Source organism: Dermacentor variabilis, chromosome 5 (genome assembly GCF_050947875.1).
Source record: "Dermacentor variabilis isolate Ectoservices chromosome 5, ASM5094787v1, whole genome shotgun sequence".
In the NCBI taxonomy this organism is placed as follows: domain Eukaryota; kingdom Metazoa; phylum Arthropoda; class Arachnida; order Ixodida; family Ixodidae; genus Dermacentor; species Dermacentor variabilis.
This window is the reverse complement of record NC_134572.1, coordinates 43,013,146-43,037,312: the sequence shown is the minus strand read 5'-3', so window position 1 is coordinate 43,037,312 and position 24,167 is coordinate 43,013,146. Positions and strand designations below refer to the sequence as shown.

The window sequence follows — 24,167 nt, the reverse complement described above, 5'->3', positions numbered from 1 at the left end:
TATTTAAACCTGCAAAGATTAAAACCGAGAAATCGCGATGTAATACCTGCATCAGTGTTAATTTGCTCGTTTGATGAATGCTTTTGCAAACAGTCCAAACTAAATTCACACCGGTCATGTGAATATGAACTGAAGTTTTCGCTTTAACAATAATTTAAGTGCATGGCGAAGCCTGTCAGGTCGTGGTTTTTATTATAAACAAGGAAGACAAATACGTCATGACCACATAATTTACTCAAAATTAACCTTTTTGGCTCTCCAGTTTGCACCGGAGCCTTGAGCGATAAAAACAGTTTCTTGTGCCATACGCCATACGATGTGAATGAGAGTGCAATGCGGGAGGCAAAACAATGTTAGCATAACTTTTCCGGTCAGTGTATTTTTTTCGACACTATCCATAACTCCAGGCTGTAAAGTTATAACGCAGGTGCTTCAACGGTCCTCAGTGTTTTATCACTAACATTGATTTTAGATTACGACGGAGACATCAAGGTCGCACTTCTTTCATTATTTCCATTAGGATTTCCGCACTAACGTTAAAGGGCACGTTGAAGAATAGCAGGTGTCAAACTTAATTCAGAGCACCACAATACGGTATGTCTTGTAGGCCCCGAGTTGCTTCGGGCCGTTAAATTCCATGTTTCGATTTAATGTTGGTTATAGTTTCCGCATAATTTGTTATACTATACGACATAACGGCCGCTGCGGTCACTTCTCATGTCAGCTGAGTGCACTCGCAAACATATAGTCTATTCTAGCATTATTCGTTTCAGCAGGCGACTGCGGATTGAGGAACGTCTCTTCAGAAAAGATTGTGGGGGGAAGACCAGCCAAGCAGTGCGAATTTCCATGGCAGGTACGCATTCCTTGGTCACATGCTCTTTTGTACAGGAATATATTTGTGGCTTAGTGTGAAGAAATAAGCGGCTGTGCTTTGAGTTTGACAAATTTCTAAGCTCAAAAAAGACACAACACAAAAGGAAGGTCAAACACAAGACAGGCGCTTACTTCGGTCGCTAGTACTTCTGTCGTGCTTGTGCAAAGAGTTTATAAAGCACACACTGGAAGCCCCACTTTACGTTGTAATGCAGTTGGCTGCGACTTCTACAGATCTTTTTTTTAAGGCAAGCATTTGCAGACGATACCAAAGAGGTAACAAGAAGAAGCAGTATGTTTTGCGTGCGTCTACCAAATATTAAAGCAAGAAATAGGTACATTAAACGCGGCTGTTTTTAAAATGAGAAGCATTCTTTGGCTAGTACTGGGCCAGTTTCGGTAGGCATGATAGGCTTCTGGTTTTCGCCCCTTTTCGGGCCATTTCAAATAACAACAAAGATCACATGCGTGATGGCGGGATCGAACAATCTCCCAGAAAAAAATTCTGATGCTCTACGTGTCGTGCATTCTTTGGCTCTGAACATTTATGGAGTGGACAGAACTACCTGTGCTTGCAATTTCTGAAATGCAATTTGACAATTCTTACATTGCATCACTGCTGTCTTTCAGTGTTTTCCTTTAACGGCTGTCTTTTGTGGTATCTTATTAAAGGTATCACTTCAAGTGAATGGTTACCACTTCTGCGGAGGATCAATCATTTCTCCAGACACTGTCGTCACTGCTGCGCACTGCCTCGGCGGAAGGTGAGCTGCTCCTTCTGCGCGCGCATTTTATTCGATTTTGTTGACACCGGTTCGTACATACACTGCTTTTCATGTATGAACCATTGTTTCATACTCTAGTTCTGACTGCGTATAAGCCTTTGAGGCCAAGAAAGCATGCGTTGAGGTCATTTGGTTGAAATCAGACTTAGTGATGCCAGACCTTGTCTCACTGAAGGATAGCAAATAAGATAAATTAGGAAGCATAAATGTCCGCCATTTACTTTGGACGCGCCCTGGGACAAAGGCGATTCACAAAAGTGCGCTTAAAGATGATGAATTGAGCAGTGATCCAACCTAAGACTGTGAACGATGGATTATGGACAACATATCTTATAATGCACAGTTGCAGTACCTCTATGAAACGGGCCTGTATGCGTATATTTAGTTTCATGCTGACGTTATGCCGCGTGGCAATCCAAGCGAATAAAAAAAAGGGACATCGCGTATCCAGAGTCCGCGACGTCACACTCACGAGCCGGCTCGGAGTCTTTTGGAAAAAAAATACAAGGAAGTGAAGTTCTGCCATTATTTCCCCACTAGTAAATATTTTTAAGATAAATAGGTGAATTAGACAGAAATCTCTAGTTCAAATGAACCTAAGAGTTGACCAGACAGTCAGTCGCGCTAGTTAATTAGAGTGATATCATTTCTTTACCGCACTGTGCATGTTTAAACATGTTTTTGCATGCTATTGTGCTATATTCTGTGCCTTGATGGAATGAAGTGCATAATTTTAGATTTGTTCGGGCCTTTCTATACCTTTCTATAGCTCTTTCGACGGTTCTTGTGGTTGGTCGGTAGTCGGTCGATGGCCGGTGTCAAAGAAAACGATCGCTGGTTCTCTCTCTCTCTCTTTCTCTCGGGCTATTTGCTTACATTGACAATCATCGTCGATGTCTTCAGCAGATTTTTTTTTTGGTTTTATTGTGTTTTCCACGCCAGCGCCGCGCAAAGGCAACCTCTTCTTCAAAGATATGTAATTAGAAAAACTGTCAATTGCACTGCGAAAAGAATACCAGTCTAAGCCCATTTAGCGTTGCTCCTTAGCGCCCCATCTAAATTAAAGCAAGAAATATTTTGCTGCTGCGCAGGATAAACCCCGTTATGCTCGACGTCGTGGCGGGCAACGTCGACCTCAAGAAGAGGAGCGCGCAGTACCAGCAGCGCCGAGTGAAGTCGGCCGCTCGGCACGAGAACTTCGGCAAGCGAGGCATGCGGGACGACATCGCGCTGCTCAGGTTGGAGGAACCGTTCGACTTTGACGGCTCCGGTGGATGCGTGACCGCGGTGTGCCTGCCGGACGCCGGCCGCAAGATACGCGACGCCGTTGTCGTGTCCGGTTGGGGCACCACGCGCGAAGGTGAATGTGGGGCGCCTTAATCTTGTCGTTTGCATAAAAACATGTCATATAGAAGAGCAGATGGGGACTCGATTGGAGAGTATAAAACAAAGGAAACAACTGAAGTCACAGCAAGCGACACGTCACATTACACAGACGTATCATGTCATGAAATGGCTGGAAAATTATTAAAAAAAAAAGATAGCACAACCGCTTTGCAACACATTAATTTTAAATAAATAAATAAATAAATAAATAAATAAATAAATAAATAAATAAATAAATTGGCTAGGTCAGTAAGTAAATATTGTGAAAGAATGATTAGCTGAAAGAGGACAAATAATAGACGAAAGGCAAAGAGGTTAACTGGAGTAGCTGCTTGGTCGGCGACTCTGAAACTTCGTCAGAAGGACTTAGCCCGGGGCGTTGTAAGCTGGCAAATGTAAAAACAAGTGTTTTGTACCTATAAGGTACGACGACAAGTGCTCACGCATAGACGAAATGCACACGGGAGAATTGCGTTAGGGACGTATGAAGGACTGTCTGTCGGGCTAGTTGGTTCATCATCAGATGAAAACAGGGCCACCACACGGCACGGCATATGAAGCGCCGTGTTAGTGTGCGGCTTCCGCGTAGTAGCGCTTGTTTCATCTGATCTCGTTATTATGGCAGCTGCCTCAAGCACAGGCTCTCCGATTTTATTTCTACATGGCAGCTTGGAGAGGCAGTTTAAATGAAAGTTTAGTTGACAAGACGTTATCACGTAACCAAGAAGTATAAGGACCATATAAAGTGGTACAAGGGAGTGTGAGTCATGCATGCTTCGGTGAGCGTTGGCGTTCAAGTTCATTTGTGCAGCAGTACGCGAGGATGGGTTTTCGGAAAATTAAGAGGAACGGCAATGTATGTTGTAGCGTATTTTAGTGCCGAATGTCTTAAATGTGTGCTGACCTCAACATTTCAGCTAACTGAACATAACTTCCCCGCGACTCGGCTTCATTCAGGCTGTAGCAACACGGGCTATCAATTAATTAATTAATTTCACCAGTAGAATAATTTGTCCCGCATGTAATATATGCCGTCTTTTCAAGTAATTCACGCGAAGAGACGAAATTGTGTCACGTGGTGTCACAGATATTTAGGAAAAAATATAAATGTTTGCAAAAAAAAAAAAGGAGAAACAGCGAGCAGTGCAATAACAGTAACACTACCAGCTTTCGTGCCGTTTCTAAAACACAGGAACGCAAAAAGCTTAAACTTGACGTTTTTTTTTTCGCAAGGTGGTCTAAGTATATTGCAAAGTAGCAAGTACATTAGCTGTGGATTTATCTGGACCATTAAAGTAATTATATTGCAACTTATTTATCATATTTATCTGTCCATCAAGTACGAGGCGATTTGCACACATCCTTTCTACCTATCGTCCTATATTATATCACATCATCCTTATTTTTTTTTTTTTTGCAGGAGGCCGTATCTCAACAGAACTCCTCGCCGTGGCCGTCCGCGTGACAAACGACGCCTACTGCGCGTTGCAGTATGTGCAGCCGGGCACTCTATCGAGCGCCTACGACAAGGAGACGATGTTTTGCGCCGGCGAACTGCTGGGTGGCAAAGATTCCTGTCAGGTACGACCGCCGACGTATGTCAGGGATCGCAGTGCTGAAGTACGTGACATTTTAGGCTGGTGAGGGCGAAAGAATTTCTTCTCGCGCTCTCAAGCAGTAAGTTTTGCGAGAAGCAGCACTAACTGCACTACTCAGGGGGTGCACACAAGACAGCGGTTCACAGGAAGATGGAGGCATAATGATGGAGGCCGTGCGCAAGCCACAGACATTTGCAGGCCAACGTTTTGACAAGGAGGCTGGTCTAACATGCACTCTTGTCGAAATGTTGGCTCCAGGCTGCAGACATGACCTTGTTAGACCACTGTTCGTCACTGTAGATGACACGTCACGTGGCTTGTTTGTCACTGTTTATGTCGTATCCTTAGACCTGTCATTTGCATTCCCGACATTTTAGTTTCTTTACTGGGGCTACATTGCAAGAACCGGCCCGAAGAGTGTCACGGCAAACGGATGCAGATAGAGGATGTGACAAATGTTAAATGCATGACTGCTAACCTGCCTGACATTATTGTTAACAGGCATGTTGCTACATTACCATCACATTATTTTAATCACCAAACTTTAAACAATAACATTCTTTTTTTCCTGCAATAGATGTTCTACATTGAAAAAACGAAGTGGAAGCCAGGACATATGCGCTCATAACAAGCAAATTCTTTGTCAAAAAAGTTTTAAAGTTATACCATAGTTTACAAGTTCCCGCGACACACACACACACACACACACACACGCACACACGCACACACGCACACACACACGCACACACGCACACACGCACACGCACACGCACACACGCACACGCACACGCACACGCGCACACGCGCACACGCGCACACGCACACACGCACACGCACACGCACACGCACACGCGCACACGCACACGCACACACGCACACGCACACGCACACACGCACACGCACACGCACACACGCACACGCACACGCACACGCGCACACGCACACGCACACACGCACACGCACACGCACACACGCACACGCACACACACGCACACACGCACACACACACGCACACACAGACGCACACACACACACACACACACACACACACACACACACACACACACACACACACACACACACACACACACGTATTAAGAAAATGTATCTAAGGATATGTAAACAGACACGATGGCTAGATGCTATAGTTTTAAACGCGTTATATTCTTTCAGGTGCAATCTGTAGTCGCACAGCAACAACTGTATCTTCTAAAAGTGCCATTCCTTACAAAAAATTATGTGCGCGCACCTTTGTTTCAAGCAAAACTACGCATGTTTACACGATAATAGTGGGAAGACACCAAGTGCACGGCAATAGAGACGTAACACAAGCGAGAACGATGACAGCACACATAGTCTGACAGACGTGCAAACAGAAGGGTACAATTGTTTGAGGTGAACAAAAAGAGCTTGTTACGAATCAGATTGTACGTTTTCATACGTACATAAGAGGATAGGTCTGGTTCAAACAAAAGGAAGCGAGCTTTATATTTAGCACCACAAGTTAGTTCTGACGGCCGCTCTGGCAGAAAATGGTGAGTTATGCTACAGTCAGCTAGACTAGTTAGGCAGAACGCGCTCCTTTCTTCCTTTATCTCTACTTTGTTATCACTTTACCTCCCCCTCCCCTCTTTCCCCAGCATGGGGTAGCAAACCGGATCTTCCCCTCTGGTTAAACTCCCTGCCTTTCCCGTTTCCTCTCTCTCTCTCGCTCTCTTTGATACCGACAGGCAGCTGCAGATATGCAGAAAATAGTTTACGTGCCGCGTTGTGGTATGTTGAAGAAACAGTACTCGAAGTCGCGTTTAAACTATCGTTTGCGTTCTTTCCTTGCGTCTCATCTTCATTTTTTTTTCGTGCTATCTATCATCTCATCCATTCTTGTCTGTCCTTATGTGATGCTTTCTTATGACAAAATCACGCACTTAGTAACTGTTATACACGCTATCACAATAAGCATGATTCTGCGACCATCGATAAGCAATGTATTTCCTCTTATGTATATCTGTGGTATTTAAGGGTTCCTTATTTCGCAAGAAAAATATCTATCACAAAAAATCATTATGTAATTTTCTTTTTGCTAAGTAGTGGCGGAATATGTAAGCAGGCTATTATGAGATGGCATCATTGATGTAACATCGGAAAAGTTCAATTCGCAAACAGTAGCAAAAATGGAGAAGATAAAGAATGACACTGGACAGCAAGGAAGCCTCATACATCCTAGATGCATAAGAAGTAGATAAAATGACATATTTTATGCATAGCCCGTAGCATCTGCATCATGTTCGAAGCATACGGTTTCCTTTCACGTCGAAGAACTTATAAACAACGATTCTCATTTGAAAGGCTGAAAACTGAAGGCAAAAAGAGAAAACCAACAGCTTTTCAAGCACAACGGTACTCGTAACGTGGTTCGCAAGGCAAACGTACACAGTCAAGCATGGTTGTGAAAACAATATTATCATTTATTTTTATTTACGACAGAGCCGTTTCCGAAATCACGTGCGTTCTGACGTGGCAGTACGTTCTTAGTTCACTGCACAATGCAATAGGATGTATTAGAACGTTTTCTGTGCTTTGTTACAGGGCGACTCCGGTGGACCCGCAATTCAGTACCAAAACGGAACATCTGTACTAGTGGGCATAGTTTCGTTTGGACGAGGTTGCGCTCGCCTCACGCATGCCGGCGTTTACACAAGAGTGTCCAACTACATTGATTGGATCCAAGAACATGCCAAACAGCTGTGATCACCGGAGAACTTTCCCTGTTTCTTGTAACAAGAAGATATTACATCAGAAGGTTATTATCAGCTGCTAACGTTCCAAAAAAGACGGTAACGGTACAAGTTATGCACGGACAGCCTCCTGCGTGCTTGTCTGAGCGTTGGATTAGTGCACACGAAAATACAATTACATCACCTACTGTAAACCCCTGGTTCGAAACAACTCGCTTTTACCATGTGTTTCTAGACGAGGTATAGCCACCACTGGCTTTGGTTCTCAAGCTTATTGGAACCCATTACTTCCTTCTATGAACGACTGCGCCTCACGCCAGGCGTCCTTTGGCGATCTATCCAAGATGCAAAATGAACGCGTTTCTTATCCCTTCGTGTTACACATACTAGAAATTTACAACGGCCGTTGTCATTGCGCAGAAGGCAGTGTGGCTAACAGTGACCTGTAAATCAGACTGCGCTCGCTATCAAGCAACTTGTCTCGAACCAGCAACCTCCAGAGAATGGCTCAAGTGGGCTGTGAAGCGTAGTTTCCCTAGGAACACCAGTCTCCACAGCGAATAGTTCATGCGCCATAGAGAAGTGCACTGGGCACTGTCAATATATTTGCTTGTCGCAGCAAGTCATACCCAACATGTCGCGGCCGAAGTGTCTTCGCCATAGAAAAGAACTTGACATCCACGGTGAAACCTCTGACATAATAAATGACGTTATTGTCTGCCTTGTTCGTTTTGTAAGTTAGAATATTTTCTTTTTTCACCAGCATGCACAAAATGTTTTGTCAATGCGCGCGGCAAGCAACTTTTGTTATCTCCTGTTCTTTATTTTTCCCAATGCGTACGAGGACTTTTAGCAGCTGCTCCTGAACTGTCCCAAATGGACTGCTCATACAGCGTCTCGAGCAAGATCTCCGTTCAATCGATTAACATCGAACGTCGAATGGGCCCATGGGCATCAAAAGCATTCCATCACAAAGCAATGAAAGCCATCCAACGCTTCTTTGGAGATACTATCGTATTTGACGAATATTGACTCAGCGGCATCGATTTAATTGTGTCACATTCGTGCACCTGAAACAAACTTAGCACCTAAAACACCCACGGACTTTCTTTCAATGAAAACCTTTTGAGAGAGACTTTAACTCTTAGTGTCGTTTACATGTTGTTCTGCTTTAAGCTTTACCTAATGCCAGGATTTATATGTTTAACGATTTTTTTTTATCCCGTATAATTAGACGAGTGAAAAGAGTACGTAGCAGAGGCCAGCAAACAGCGGCAACTTCTCTATCTTCATCTCACTAACAGGAAAGAAAAAAAAAAAGGCCCAACAAGGATTATCCATCGTACACCTTCCGAACTTGTGTGATTGACCTTATCTAGCTTGGTGTCTGATGTACATCGCGAAATCGAATTTTCGCAAATGAGGACGCCTTGTTATTGAGAAGGGTGTCCGAGTGCAGTGCTTATAATATTAGCTGTCGTTGTAACATAGACCAAAAATGAACAGCAAGAACAACAGTTTCCTTCACTGCAACGCATTATGCGGCCATAAAGAGGTGCTGGCAACTTAAGTAACTAAAGCCTTTGGCGAAAGCTTCCTCCGTTTTAGAGCCAGAACGTACAGGTTGATGTGATAATGCGGACGATGAGCTTGCTTGTTATCAGAATGTGGCGCAATGCTGTTTGTTATTACAGTAGTGACAGCGCAACGATAATGTTCGCTTTAAGTAAATCGTTTACTCGGTAATTTGCAGTAACAGGAACAACAAAATGGAACGGAGGTATTCTAAGAACGAAGGATACGTGGGTTTCCCTCGTGACCTAGCTTTGCCCTTGTCCGGTATGGCTACGGTGCGGCACCACGCACCGCGAATGCAATGACCTCATTCTGTCAGCAAACGGCCTTGTCAACATTAAATAGAAGAAAACACATCTTAAGAGAGAAAACAATAGCTCAATTTGTAACCTTCCGGTGACACAAAAAAGTTTTGCTTGTGACAGGACAGTTATTTAAGCGCACGCAAGCCTACGTTTCTGCGCACACTGAGGCAGCGGCTTCAACGCAGCATACGATCAGTTTACATGCAGTCAAAGAAAAATTACAGTCAGTCGAATATGCATCTTTTTGTCATTTGTATCTTTCTGATCTTCGGAAATCAGCGTTTAATGGCCGGTAAGTTGTCGTGATTTATTGTTGTACATATCAACTTATTATATGCTTTACAACGGTAGTAGTGTGCTATGATATAATATAAACCAGCGTCGGTACGTTAACGGCAAGTAATAATAGAGCTTGCAACTTTTCATTTTTCCCGGCAGCTAAGGGTACAAATGTACGGCCTGGTAACAGCGCGCAAATGGTCGGAATATGCTGTTGCCTATTATGCTGCAGGAGCTGCGCTAACAGTAAAAGTTCAGTCACCTGAACAAAATTTATTACTATTTTTTCTGGACACCGAATGCAAACAGATAGAGCGATACAAGTCTTGTACCTGTGATAAGATGGAGATGACAAGAAAAGAACAAACGCTGAAAAATAATCTATTACCAAGGCTCACCCAATAGACCCAACAGCCCAGAAACTTTGAAGCAATCATTTAGAGCAGCAATTTGTGAAAATTAAAGGAAGTCGCAAAATAAGCGTCAGATACTTATACAGCAAATATACGCATCTACTGTCATTCATTGGTGCCTACAAAGTGAAGCCTCTATTTCGAAGAGGATTATTGCAGTTTTTTTCGTACACAGAATTCGAGCGGACATTGCCTTATATTCTTACAGCAAACTCCTGCGGCCAGAGCCGGCACTTCATGGCCAGAATCGTAGGAGGAAGGGATGCAATGGCAGGAGAGTTTCCATGGCAGGTATGATCGCACGAGATGGCGCTACAATCTTATTCCCATTGGTAATGATCAACAAATTAGCGACGCGGTTATTGAAAACGTTATTCACTTCAGGACGACAGGAGTTGCCGCTGTAAAAAAAGGCAACATGGCAGAACATTCTTGGAAAAGGTGAAGCCGGAACACCAAATACTAGTCGCAGAAAATTTTTACGCACGCACTCGTTGAGCAGCTATTTTATGCGCTCTTCTACAGTTTCATGTTCGAAAACGGCCTTACAAGTAGTTGACATACTTGAAGCCTTAGTTTCTCTATATATGAAGAGTATTATTTAGCGCAGCGAGAAAGCTATGAATATAGTTATGAAGTAAGAAAGGCACGTGCTTTCTGACTATTACGTAACGGCACCTTTCGTTAATTTGACATCAGCTAATTTGTATGGACATTTGATGCAACACCGCCCCATATGTCCAACAGGCGCCCTCAATTTCAAACACACATTTTCATGTCAATTACTAGAATATTTAATATAATCAAGCATCCACTGGCTTTTAATTGACGGAAGTTGACACTATCATCCATTAGGGCAAATTGAAGTGAAATTAAAGGAAGACGGTGCAGCAAAGCCCACAATACTTCTAGAGACATTGTTCGTGTTTAAGACAGAGTTAGCACTTGCCATCCCAGAGTTGAACGAAAATATGCGTGTCGATTGGAACACCCTTCGTTTTCAACGATGTCGGAACTCGTAGTCATTTTTACTAGCCACCAGATTCATCAAACTGTCAAAATTGCCACGAAAAAGGGTGGCCGTCACTGGTTCCTTGCAGCTGTTACGTGCGTTAAAAATACCGCTCCAGGGCAAGTAGGTGCACGGGGGACCTGCGTTCTCCTAAAATAATTTAATACAACAAGGGATGTTCCAGTGGGTTCCAAGACACTGCGGAATCAAAGGAAATTAAATGCCGGATACGTTGGCAAAAGCGGTTCATGAAAATTCGGAAAACCACCCTATTTCCCGCTTCCAGTGCTTGACTTAATCAACCAAGAAAACAGGCTGGCTTCAGGAAAGGTATTCTACAATGGACCACGCCTGTGTCATCAGTCAGGTAATTGAGAAATCTGCGGAGTGCAAGCAACCACTCTATATGGATTTCATAAAAATAGAAAGGCATTTCATTCCGTAGAGTTATCAGCAGTCATGGGGGCATTGCGTAATCAAAGAGTACAGGAGGCATACGTGAATATCTTGGGAAATGTCTACAAGGATACCAGAGCTACTTTGGTTCCCCCCAAGAAAAGTAGAAACTTGCCTATCAAGAAGGGGGTCGTGCAAGGAGACAATATCTCCAATGCTATTCACTGCATACTTAGAAGTGTTCAAGCTACTAGAATGGGAAGGCTTAGGAGCGAGGATCAACGGCGAATATCTCAACAATCTTCGGATGACATTGTCCTGTTCAGCAACACTGGTGGTGAATTGCAACAAATGATTGATAATTTTAAACGAGAAAATTGTGAGGGTGGGGTTGAAGATTAATATGCAGAGGTCAAAGGTAATGTTCGCCTGGCAAGATCGCCTGGCAAGAGGACAAGAATTTATGATTGCCAGTCAACCTCTAGAGTCGGTGCAGGAGTACGTTTATCTAGGTCAAATACTCACAGGGTACCTTGATCATGAGAATGAAATTTACACAACACTAAAAAGGGGTTGTAGTGCATAACCAAATCCTGATTGGGAACTTACCACTGTCGTTGAAAAGAAAACTGTACAATTATTGCATTCTACAGGTGCTAACATGCGGGGAGGAAACTTTGAGATTAACAACGAAGCTCGAGAACTAGTTAAGGTCTGCGCAAATTGGTATGGACCGAAAAATGTTAGGCGTAACGTCAAGAGACTGGAAGATAGAGGTCGAGATCAGAGAGAAAACGGGTATAGCCGATATTCTAAGAGACATTAAGAGAAAGAAATGAATCTTAGCAGGTCATGTAATGCGCAGGTTAGATAACCGGTGGGCCATTAGGGTTACAGAATGGGTGCCAAGAGTAGAGAAGCGCAGTCGAGGACGGCAGAAAATCAGCTGGGGTGAATAAATCAAATTTGTAGGCGCAAGCTGGAATCAGCTAGCGCAAGACAGTTGTAATTGGACATCGATGGGAGAGGCCTTTGTCCTAACAGTGGATATAAAAATAGGCTGCTAGTGCTGCTGCTACTGCTGCTGTTGCTGCTGATGATGATGGTGATGATGTTGACTCAGATCTTGAGTACCAGTTAGACCCTCAGATTCCACGATGCATCGACCCTCTCTTACATCATCCACACCTCGGAACAGCTTACAAAAAGCACTTTATTTCAAACTGAGCGTGTGACTTCTCCAACATGTTCGTGTGGCCTCGACAACGAGGATGCATGCCACCTACTACTCGATCGACTGTCCTAGCCATATTACACATAGACAACCGTCTTGCACAAAAACTCCGTTTACATAAGTTACACAGGACCCTTGCAAAAATGTTAGGTCTATGGCCAACAAAATTAATGGATCGTATAGCAATGAAATCATTTCAACGCTTCTGTGAAAACACAGCCATTTGCAGCGAATATTTAGTAGTCTACTGCATTGCATGCGCCTCATCCTTGCACCTGAGGATTGTGTGCCCAAGACATTCACGGATTTCTTTTTACGGCAAGCACTTTTCGATAGCGACTTATACACTATATATATATATATATATATATATATATATATATATATATATATACATTATAAATCAACTGAAAAGGGGTAGCCTTCAACAGCAAACAGCCACAACACTTTATCTGTTTATATTTATTAAAAAGAAAAAAAAAGCTGTCGTTTAATGTTTCACTTTGAGCGGCGTTCGCGTTCTTGAAGTATAAGGAATGCGCCGTTGGTTAGACTTGGTAACTGTATTGTGAAAGTGGGGCCAGGATCACGTAACGATTACTATTCTGATTCTTTCTATTTTGGCGCTTCGTGAATGGGTCCTGTGGCGCCCAGACTTCGTTATCTTCATGATTAGCTGGTTACGAGCAGCGGATAATAAAAAATGAAATTGAATCGAGCAAGAGGAATCCTCACACGATACCGATCCACCACGACCAGACAAGCATGCCATGCACTAAGCATTGTATCAACCAGACAGACTCGTGCTGTCTTTGCATTCTCACGCTGTGTCCCTGTTTCGTCGCAAGCTTTTCATTATATTTATACGAAGGAAACTAAGAAAAATAGCAAATAATTAATCGTCCAGAAGGAGGCTGTGACTTAACACATTTCTGACGTCGCATCAAGGTGAGCCTCGTCTGGAAAGGCCAACACATCTGCGGCGGTAGCCTGATCTCTCCGAATGAAGTTGTAACGGCAGCGCACTGTGTGACCAAGTAAGTCATTTCACGCATTGAGAGAGGCTGAACGCCTAAGGAAATAGATATGGCTTATGGCTTACTGCCAGAAAAAAAAAAAAGAAAGCACTCTTGAAGAAAAAGAAAATGTTTTCCAATCCATACATTTAGGTATTTCGCATGTGGATGTTGTCCGAGTAAATATTTTCAGCCATACAAGATGTCTCTTGTTAGGCTTACCACCATATGCAGAAATGCATCTTGACTCGAAGCCCATGCTTCTCTTGAACTTATTCACGCCTATCGTTAATGTGCCGAAGGAAACCTGAGTTGTCGTCACTACCTGTTAAGCATACCTATTGCCTAAACTAAGAGTTCAAATAGCACATGAGGATAGCTGAAAAATGGTTTCGCAGATTTTCTGTGGTCCTAAGTGTCAAGAAGCTCTTGCATGTAATAGCAGTACGAGTCCGTGCTAGCAATAAAAGATAATTCACAGTTGCAAGACATCAACCTCAATCAGCGCTGAGTTGCTTATCCCTTTATCAGGCGAATCGAAACGCCGTGGAGAAGTTGAAAGGCTAAAAATTTGTATAACCATCTTTGGTCAGGTGAGTCTCCTGAGAGCATTTTCGAATCTCCAAACACGCATACCTGCAATATTTATGCAGCACAAAGGAACAGGATAGGTTGCAAGCTTGATGGCTTGGCAGAAAACCAAGCGTGTATTATGATCAGGTAGCAGTTTCTCAGTGATTGCTTCGGCGGCATAAAAGCGAGGCGGTGGTGTCACCACGTAATAACCTTTACTGCTTTTGCTAGCCCAACTCAATAATCACATATGCATTTTTATTTTAATACTGATCTCTCAAAATCTGACAGCCGAAGTGAATTTAAAGAAGACAGTATTTTGCAACTCATTTAGAACTTCAGCCCCGACAAGAAAAATAATTTCACTTTTATTATTCTCCAGTTATACTCTGAAAAATTTAGATGTCATCGCTGGAGCGCAATATCCCGCCAGCAGTGAGCTGGAGGACAATTTTGTCCAGAAAAGGAAGGTCAGTATTTTTTTTTTTTTTTGCTGAACGTACGGGTACACAAGAAGTGTCATAAAAAATTGGTTTATGACCTTTCACATTCCATACACATACGCTCGATAACGCGCACTGTTACAGGAGTCGCAAGCAAGAGTTGCTGCATCTGGAAGAATGAAGATTTTCGCTGTATTGAAGTCTATTGATCATTGACCAAAAATTGTCGATAAACTGGTTGGTCTTGCAGGAAACAGCGCACACTTATGTATTATAAGTGATCAACGATGTGGTTATATGCGAAATAACCCCGCTTAAACGAGCAAATCACAGCGCATCATGCATAACACACGCGGCTTTATTTCTCGATTTGATCGAAGTGCAATTCTGCAATATCTAGAAAAGCAACAAACAAAAACATACTTATTTACTAGCGGTTGCGAATAACATATACTCGTCAGACTTCTTCTTTAAAAGACCTTTTAATGTTGGCAGTGCAACAGGGTATAGTCTTGCTGTATAAATTGTTACGTTTGTCATAAAGACAATGAGAGTTAAGCCGTAACTGCAATCTCACCGACCCGTCGTGGTTGCTCAGTGGCTATGGTGTTGGGCTGCTGAGCACGAGGTCGCGGGATCGAATCCCGGCCACGGCGGCCGCATTTCGATGGGGGCGAAATGCGAAAACACCCGTGTGCTTAGATTTAGGCGCACGTTAAAGAACCCCAGGTGGTCAAAATTTCCGGAGTCCTCCACTACGGCGTGCCTCATAATCAGAAAGTGGTTTTGGCACGTAAAACCCCAAATATTATATATTATTATTGCAATCTCACCGGGCACTAAGATATGACTTTTATTCTAAATGCCACGGAAATGTTGTTGCTTGAGATAACTGCTCGGCAAAAACACTGATATGTTTCTCTGAGCTTAAACAGTACAACTATGGCTGGTCTACTGACATGAGGCGTTCGAATTTAAGGTAGACGTCTGCAACAAGACAGCGGCGAAGCATCTGTATAAAAGATTAAGCCACAAATATCAAAGTGTCGAATGACAAACGCAGCGATGAAAACATACATAACTTCTTTAACAATGACACGCCGCACGATTAAATGCGGGAAGTTAAGTTCTTATGTGCTGCGTTCGAGCTTCGCGTTTATTCGAAGTAGTGAAGTACGCTGCCGCCCAATTCAGCTTACTAACGAAACGCTCGCTGTGACGTTTTCCAACACAAATATGCCTTCGAATCCTGTGCTGAACTGAGCGCTACACTTGTGTGTGTCTAAAGCTATTAGCGAAAAAGTACAGTTTCGACGATGAAGCTGGCGGCAATTTTTCTTTCCTTGGTAGGTGAAGAAAGGATTCAGACATGAAAACTTTTTCGGAAGATACGGCCACCAGAAGTACGACATCGGCCTCCTGAAGCTGAAGCAGCCGTTTGACTTTGCGAAAGCCAGTGGCCACATAGGGGCTATCTGCTTGCCACCGAAGATTTACAATGTCTCTGGGCTGCTGTCCATATCCGGATTCGGCTGGCGAAAAGAAGGTACAGTGACAATTCATATCTGTTGCTGATTAGAGTTATGCAAACAAGGAAGGACTCTAAGTGCTTTATTGAACGATGAGGACCAGAAACTATTGATCTTGTAGCGAAATCCAAGTACGAACAATGGAGTGGCAGGCGGGAGATCTGCTTTTAAATTTGTCGGAGTAAAAACGCGCATCAATGCAATATTATGAGTTGCCCAGCCTGTACGAAGTAGGCACATAAATATTGTGAACTTTCTCGAGGAGGTATATTACATGTATAAGAGAGGCGCACTGGTTATAAGATATCAGCATTGACAAACACGCAGGGAACAAATAGGCCGTGAGCAACATTTGCCGAGCAAAAGTAGAGCGCTGTACTCGCGGTAAGAATACACACTTCACTTGAAACACGTTGATCTTATATACTTATTTCCATTATACTCAATTGTTAACATCAGGTGTACTTCTCAGGTTACATAGATAGCTGAAGGTTAGGCAGCCACAAATCTTTTACTTGGTTATAAGCATGGCGTTATAGTCGTCGATACTACTACTACTACTACTACTACTACTACTACTACTACTAATAATAATAATAATAATAATTAAAAACTGGCGGCTCATTCGACAATGACAAACTTAATGCGACATGCTTATTTTTGTCGCATCAGGTCTGTCAAACTGAAAGCCGTAGCCGTCAATTGGCGTTTGTCATGGTGACGGCCGCTCTTGGCCAATACTTTATTATTTGTTTCCGGATTGTCCGCTAGCACGCTATGTTCATTTTGCGCTCTGAGCACAGAGCTGCAGGTGCAACTCCTGGCGTTAGCGGCTGTATTGCTACTTGCATGGAATGCAAAAATATTCGCGCCAGAAGCTTTCAGTGCAAAAAAGTTCCAAAAGGTCAGAATTAGAGCGCTTAAACCACATCAGCTATTATTAAGTGCTATTTCTATAGCTGCTCATTTTATCCTTGAGAGAGAGAAAACAAGGAGAAGAAAGCAGCGATGTCAACCGGACGAGAATTCGGTTTGCTATCATACACTGGGCTTAAGACATAAGCAGAAATGGAAATAGAAAAGAGAGAGAGAGAGGGTGAACCCAGCGTGCACGCATGAAGATGCACTGAACGACTATAAACGGTCACTGAGGACGATGCACTTCAATAGCTGCGCTATAATGCACGAATAGCTGTCTGCGCCAGCGACGAAATGTCGCCACGGTCGGAGTATCTTTCACTAAGAAAACGGTTCTTCTGATATACCCCGACTTATTGTGTTTCAGACGGCAACATGTTGGCGCCAGTGTTACAAGTGGCTACGATGGCTGTGCTTCCCAATTCTACCTGCGACAAGGCCTACGGCGGCAGGTTTCACCCGGAGACAATGTTTTGCGCAGCTGATTTTGTGAACGGACAAGACTCGTGCAAGGTATGGAGAGGAAGAAAGTCGGAAAGGCTTTCCACTCCGTTGTGCTAAGACGCGTATACGCTTGTTGAAGCTCAGAGACGTTTAATTATTCCAAATTTCACGGTACATTTTGACTTGATGAAGCGAAGCTGCGCTGAGATTTCGCTCATGTATAGTGCCAAGTAGGGTCAAGTGTATGCGGCAAGTAATGCTTTGCAAATGATAGCTCACAGTGAGAGCGCTCTCTCCGTGGTCTTGTCTCAGACCTTAGTCAAGAAAGATCGCTTCCGCCGATGGTGCTCACTCATGTCCGTGCGTCGTCGAAGAAACAGAGAGCCGTGCTCCAGCATCTACCGTTCTATAGCGCAGCAATTAAGGAGCGCCTTAATGGCTCCGATTGCTTGAAGCGAAACACGAAGTGTCTCTTGTTGATACGGCTTATATATATATATATATATATATATATATATATATATATATATATATATATATATATATATATATATATATATATATATATATATATATATATATATATATATATATATATATATATAGTGGTGCAGCTGACTTAAGTCGTGTGTATGACCTGTGATCTCCTGAAAACGCCTTGGCGATGTGGTGAACGCGGTTTAAACCACGGATCCGGGACTTCAGGGTCAGTGTTCACAAAGAAAGTTCTTAAACCGTGGCCTCCGAGTTCGCGCGCGGTGGAGTCTCGGAGGCCACACCTAAACTAAAGGTCTCCGTAAGATCAGATGCGAGCCAATCGTGATGTTGCGCATATTATTATCGAAGACGGCCTGCCAATGTCGAAAGCGCTTAGGAACAGAAAAGTTCGTCAATTCGGTCCCAGATCTACGTTTGAGCGAGAACATCCTGGCGACCGCGCCACGAGATGTCACCCACCCTGAACAATCCTTGCACAAAAATTGAATACGTTTTCAAATTTCAGTGAAAGTTCACGGTAACTTGACTGCCTTTGCTGCGAATACAGGGCGACTCCGGAGGGCCAGCAATGCAGATGCACTCAGGGCGCGTCGTTCTGGCCGGAATCGTGTCCTGGGGAGAAGGCTGCGGTCGCAAGGGTCGGCCTGGAGTCTACACGAGGGTCTCCCAATACCTGGACTGGATCGAGAGTCACCGGCACTTAAGCTGATACGTGCATACAATTTGCGCAATATTCACAGCATGCTCTGAGAGACTTTGTTGCGCTATTATTCCAATGACGTTTGATATGATTGCCAGGTACGGCCAACCCCGTCATAGTATCGCAAATGATGGGTGTTACGTAAAGGTAATGTTCAGCTACGCTGGGATAGTAGATACATGCTTTCCTGCATGGTTGCATGAGCCCTATTTCGCAACGCAATGAACTTTGTGCCTGAGAGGTTTTAGCACAAGCGAGCGTCACAAGTGCCCTGCTCCTCTTACCTTGAATTGAGGAATCTTGGATCCTGCTGCCTACCCTTATTTTGCGATGTAAGAAGCTGCTTAAGAGCAATGTAACCCTCTGCAAATCATGTTTCTTGCTACGCAGAAAAAACAATGGCAATGCATGTAGTGCACTGGTGTGGCTTGGACAACATGTTGGTGTATTACAGCCCTGCTATAATGCAGACCTTGTGGCTACAACTTTCCGAAACGATTACAATAAATATTTTGCTACGTTATCCAAAGTGCATCTGTTAATTCCGACAGCATGAATATTATATTTTTAATTGAGTTGTTATATGTTCATGTACTATATTTTATTGTTTATACCAGCAGTGGTACGGTGGCCAAAAATGTTGCGAGCGCTAGAAAGGTAGGGAAGCACAGTCAAAGGAGAACTGTAGGAGATTAACAGCTAAAAGCGAGTTCACTGAAGAACATGATGCGTGTTGAGGTAGTCGATTTAGCGACAACGGTTTCTCATTTCATAGGCCTACTGGACAGTTCATGGCTTCTCTGCCACTCTTTCCGCTTCGACAAATGTCGCCGTGACTATCTAGTGTGCCTTGCATAGACTGGACGATTGGCCCTTTACCAAAGCAATGTTTCTGAGGGCTTGGCCTCACAGCTCATCAGCCTATAGAAAGTCAAGCTAGCTCTTCTACAGTACCGGAAAGCGACAGATTTGAGTGTTTGACTGAAGAATTGCTGCGTCTTGTTTGGTATGTGTGATGAATCTAAACTCTTGGATTCTCTATCTCTTTCATTCCCCTCCCTCCCCCTCTCCCCCCGACTTGTAGGGTCGCAAAGTGGACAAAGCTATCTTCACCTGTCTGCCTTTCCTTCCTTCCCTTTTTCTCTCATGGTTGCGATAGGTAAAACATATGATCTGTCCAATTTTAATAAACCGAGAAGCCAAAATTTCTGAACAATGATATTGTCAGACATTACAAAAACCCATGTTTCCTTCGGAGTGAGAGTATGCTGCACATGAAAAAAACACTACTCGTCAGGGTGCCCGCATGACAATTGAAGGAGCTGTGTGTCGTATAATTTAGAAGTGCTTGTTTACGAATCCTCACGAAAGTAACGATGTATGACGGACGCGTGGAATCAGCAAAATGGAATGGCTAATCGGCGTTCCTTTGTTGTAAGTTTATAACGTATCCGACAGGTAGTCTCAACGTTGAGCCTTACATAAGCAACAAATATGCTGCTAAATCAACTGTTCTAGAGCAAATGTCTTCGCATTTAGCAAATTTTGGCACCAAAACGCACGAAATCATTTTTTAACCTGCTACATTTGTTTACAAAGTGCAGCGTATAGCGTGAAAATTTCTGTCCCACGTTCCTCGCCAGTGCTAACACATCTGGGACCGACGTGTTAACGAATAAGCACGTTTGTAAGCGCTCGTTGCCACCGACTGGTCCTCTGCGCTAACAATATGTCCGGTATCAGGATCGGGTGGAATTTGCTCAAGCTATAGCGCAAGAGTTCCTTGTGTATACGGTCCCCGATTCTAAACAATGAACCTCATGGGAACGGAACCTGGAGTCCACACCGTCAACTTGTAACCCCATTTCCAGATTAAAATAAACCTTTGGCGTCGCACTGTCGGCATAAATATGATCAAACCAAACCAAACCAAACCAAACTAAGGAACTGCACCTGCAAGCGAGCCGCAAGCGGTAGCGGCTTCACCGGGATTTCGTACGCGCTCGCGATCATGTAGGTCTCGTGAGCAGAGGACGTGTAGAGGAGAAGGAAAGGGGAGGTGAGGTGGAAAAGTGTGTGCGTTTGCATCCAGGCGCGCAACGGAAACCGGAAAGGCACGCTTGCGGGAGGCCTGCATAAACGGCTGACTATAGGGGGAGTGGGGGGGGGGGGCGCAAGGGCGTCGGAAAGCGCGATTATGCGCGTCCACAAACTCGGTCAGCCCGGGCGCACGACCGGATGCGACTTTCGATCGCTCGTCGAGAGTGAAAGTGTAAATACCCGTATTTGCATTCGTCCGAAGAGAAAACGGGTAACTCGGCAGGTCTCCGTCCTCCTACACCGTACCAAGTCGGTTTAGCTTGCACTGGCACAAAGAATGACAGTGTTGGGAGCGTTGGGGATAAAATTGGTCAGATTTATATCAGACTATGCTCTCAGCATGAAGTGCATGAAGTAGGGTACGTTTGGAACCGTTTCAACATATCTAGCTCACTTCGGAACAACACATATCGCGGGCCATGTAGTACATCACAACAAATACACGAGCTCCGAATTTCAGTAGTTAATGAAACTTTGTTTGAACAGACGAACGACATTATTCTTGCGCAGGCTCTGCAGGAACTATTAAATGCCCTTCGCGTTAAGTTATATCTGTCTGTGCACGCACTGGCTGACAAATTGACTACAGGAATTCAAGAGACTGCAGTACGCCATGCATGCACAAATCCACATAAAAATTGCTGAGCCACGCCAGAATTTTGTTTCAACTTATATATAACTGCGCTAGCAGGTAAACAATAAGCCAGGAAAAAGAAATATGTTACTAAAACTAGAATGAAAATTAAGAAAGCGGTATGCAGGTTTGGGCGTAATATTACTACGCGTGCAGGTATGTAAATAAGAGTAGTTGAAAGTCAGCGCTTCATGTGCATAGTTATTCGTGCGCGCCCTGTCACGCTTCGCGCTGTTTGGCAAAATTACACGATGAAAAAGACTGCCGCCACAGGCAAACTGGCGCCACAACCTCGTCCTGGAGAATTAACGCCGTGTGGCGGTGAATTACGAAATTTTCAGCATTGCTCGTAGCGATCTAATGATGCACGCCAGGCTATTTTTCTAGAGTGAAGCTTTCTTTGCGAAACCTCCGTAATCGTGTCTGCTGGGTTCTGCTGTCTTGCTGAAGCGCTAACACTCAGGACACAACTGCCATCGTTACTACCCTTACAGGTGTCTTGGATTTTGGCCTTCTTTTCTATGGAATTACTCAGTGATAAAAGAATGACACCGAAATATCCTCATAGCAAAGATATTAGTCGTCAACGAGGACAATTCTCTTAATAAAGCAGACCTACATATGCTTCCTTTTCTTGGGTTTGGGGCATCTGCTTGTGCGGTATTTCGTCGAGTAAAGTGCAGTTTACTGTTACACTATCTCCAGGATCGGCCCGCTCTAGTCAGCGCACCGACCCTGGATGCAGCGTCATAGCTAAGAGGGCCATCCCGGAGACAGTATAATGCATGGTCACGTGGACCACGCATTCCGCGTCGTGTGTCTTCACTGACCGGCAAGTAGTCGCTACGGTGCAACGTGCTGTGCGGAATATAGTCATTTGCATGGAATTTATTTAACCTCTCCAGAAAAGCTCCGCTTCTGAAATTCCAACATGAGCTTGATCTGCATTTTTTTTACTACGGGTACTCTTGTTTTCTTATTCGCTTCCTCTTCGTTTGAGCAATAATAAAAGAACAGCTAAAATGTGTCCGTGACATCTATCTTTATCATTTTACTGTATCCTCATGAGGCACCTTGCATAAATTCTACAGGGTGTTTCAGCGAACACTTTCAGAAATTTTTGTTTGAAGATTGTCTGGGGCAGAGAGCACAGTTGTAGTCAATGAGCTATAGTCAACTCGAAGAGGCGGACGTTACTTGCATGAGAAATTGAAATGCATAATTGACGAATTAAGAAGCACTCACTAATTAAGTTTTTTAACTAATTACCTTGTGGCACATATTGAAATTTACCAATTCTAGCGGGTGAGACTGCAATGCATATCCACTCGAAAAGAGTTGCGTTTACGAAACCATTTACGAGATATGCGCGGTCAAACTTGCTGTAAAAATGCACTGTCGTTCAACTTCCTTCACAAAACGTCGTTTTATGCATTGAAGCACCAAAGTAACTGGAACACCAATGTATTCTTCCACAATGTCCGGGGATTAATATTTTGACACTGGTGTCATTCTGAGAATTCGTTCGTAGTTGTTAATAGAGCACATAGAGCACATAGATACTGTTGTTGCGAATTCTTTACGTAAACTGTTTTTCTTGAGGCGCTCATTGAAATCATCTACGTCTGGCGTTCGTTTACTGGCGTAAATTCCTACATTCGTACGTTGTTGGAATATGCCGTAATTATTTGGGACCCATTCACTTTAACCAATAATAAAAAAACTGGAACGTGTACAGCATAAGGTAGTTAGGTTTGTTTTTAAGTCATACGGCCGCGCGTCTGTTGGTGAGCTCGTAAGGCGCAGTGGATTACCCCCGGTGACTGTGCGCAACCGTATCTGTCGATTAAAGTTCCTCTTTCAACTTGTAATTGGCCATTATATGGTTAACACTTCCAAGTTCTTTACTTACTCATCAGGTTATAACACGAGACGAAGGCATGCTTTATCGATAACCCCCATCAACGCACGGAATAACTGTTTCGAATATTCTTTTTTTCCTAGGACAATAACAGACTGGAATAATCTTAATTCTGATATTGTTACCCATAATTCCTTATCAATGTTTGAAAAATGCTTGCAAATGTTATGAATTCGTATGCGTTATCTGCTAGTATGTTTTTTCTTGTATGTTATGTATTCTTCACCAATGTCTGAAAATGCCTGCATATGTGATGAATTTTGTATGTATTTACATGCTTGTATCTTTCTATGTATACCCACCCTGCTATGATCTGATTTCAGATCGCAGTATCTATAAATAAAAAAAAAGTGGATCCGCCTTGCTAAGTGCCGTGAAGACACGTTATGTACAGTTACTACTACTGTACAATACAAAGAAAAAAAAAGAATAAAGAAAGAAAAAAGAAACATCGTAAAGGATCTGAGGAATGTGCACGACAACTTTCGGAGCTTTCAAGTATTAACCATCGGCATTTATACGTATATAGCGCACCGAAATATCTCTCCCCCGCCACAGTGGCTTATTAGTTAAGGAGTCGTGTTGATGAGCACGAGGTTTCGTCTTCGGATTTCTGCCGCGATGGTCCCATTTTAATGGCAGCTGTATCGAAAAACGTTCCTGCATACGGTGATTTCTGCATTGAAAACATCACAATTAGTGAATAACTTAATCACTCCCAGAGTCATGAACGCGCCTGGCCCAATGAAGCCAACGAAAATGAGAGACATGTAAAGCAACACTTACAACCGTTTCGA

At 43.4% G+C, this 24,167-nt stretch overlaps 1 protein-coding gene across 1 annotated transcript; it reads left to right on the top strand.

Annotated features, from left to right (window-relative positions):
* The first annotated feature begins 2,765 nt into the window (after positions 1-2,765).
* On the top strand, positions 2,766-18,724 carry LOC142583510 (trypsin-1-like). The gene is made up of 3 exons (XM_075693998.1): positions 2,766-3,021; positions 4,468-4,628; positions 18,563-18,724. Exons 1-3 carry the CDS (start codon positions 2,766-2,768, stop codon positions 18,722-18,724), a joined length of 579 nt encoding a protein of 192 aa, XP_075550113.1.
* The last annotated feature ends 5,443 nt before the right edge of the window (positions 18,725-24,167 follow it).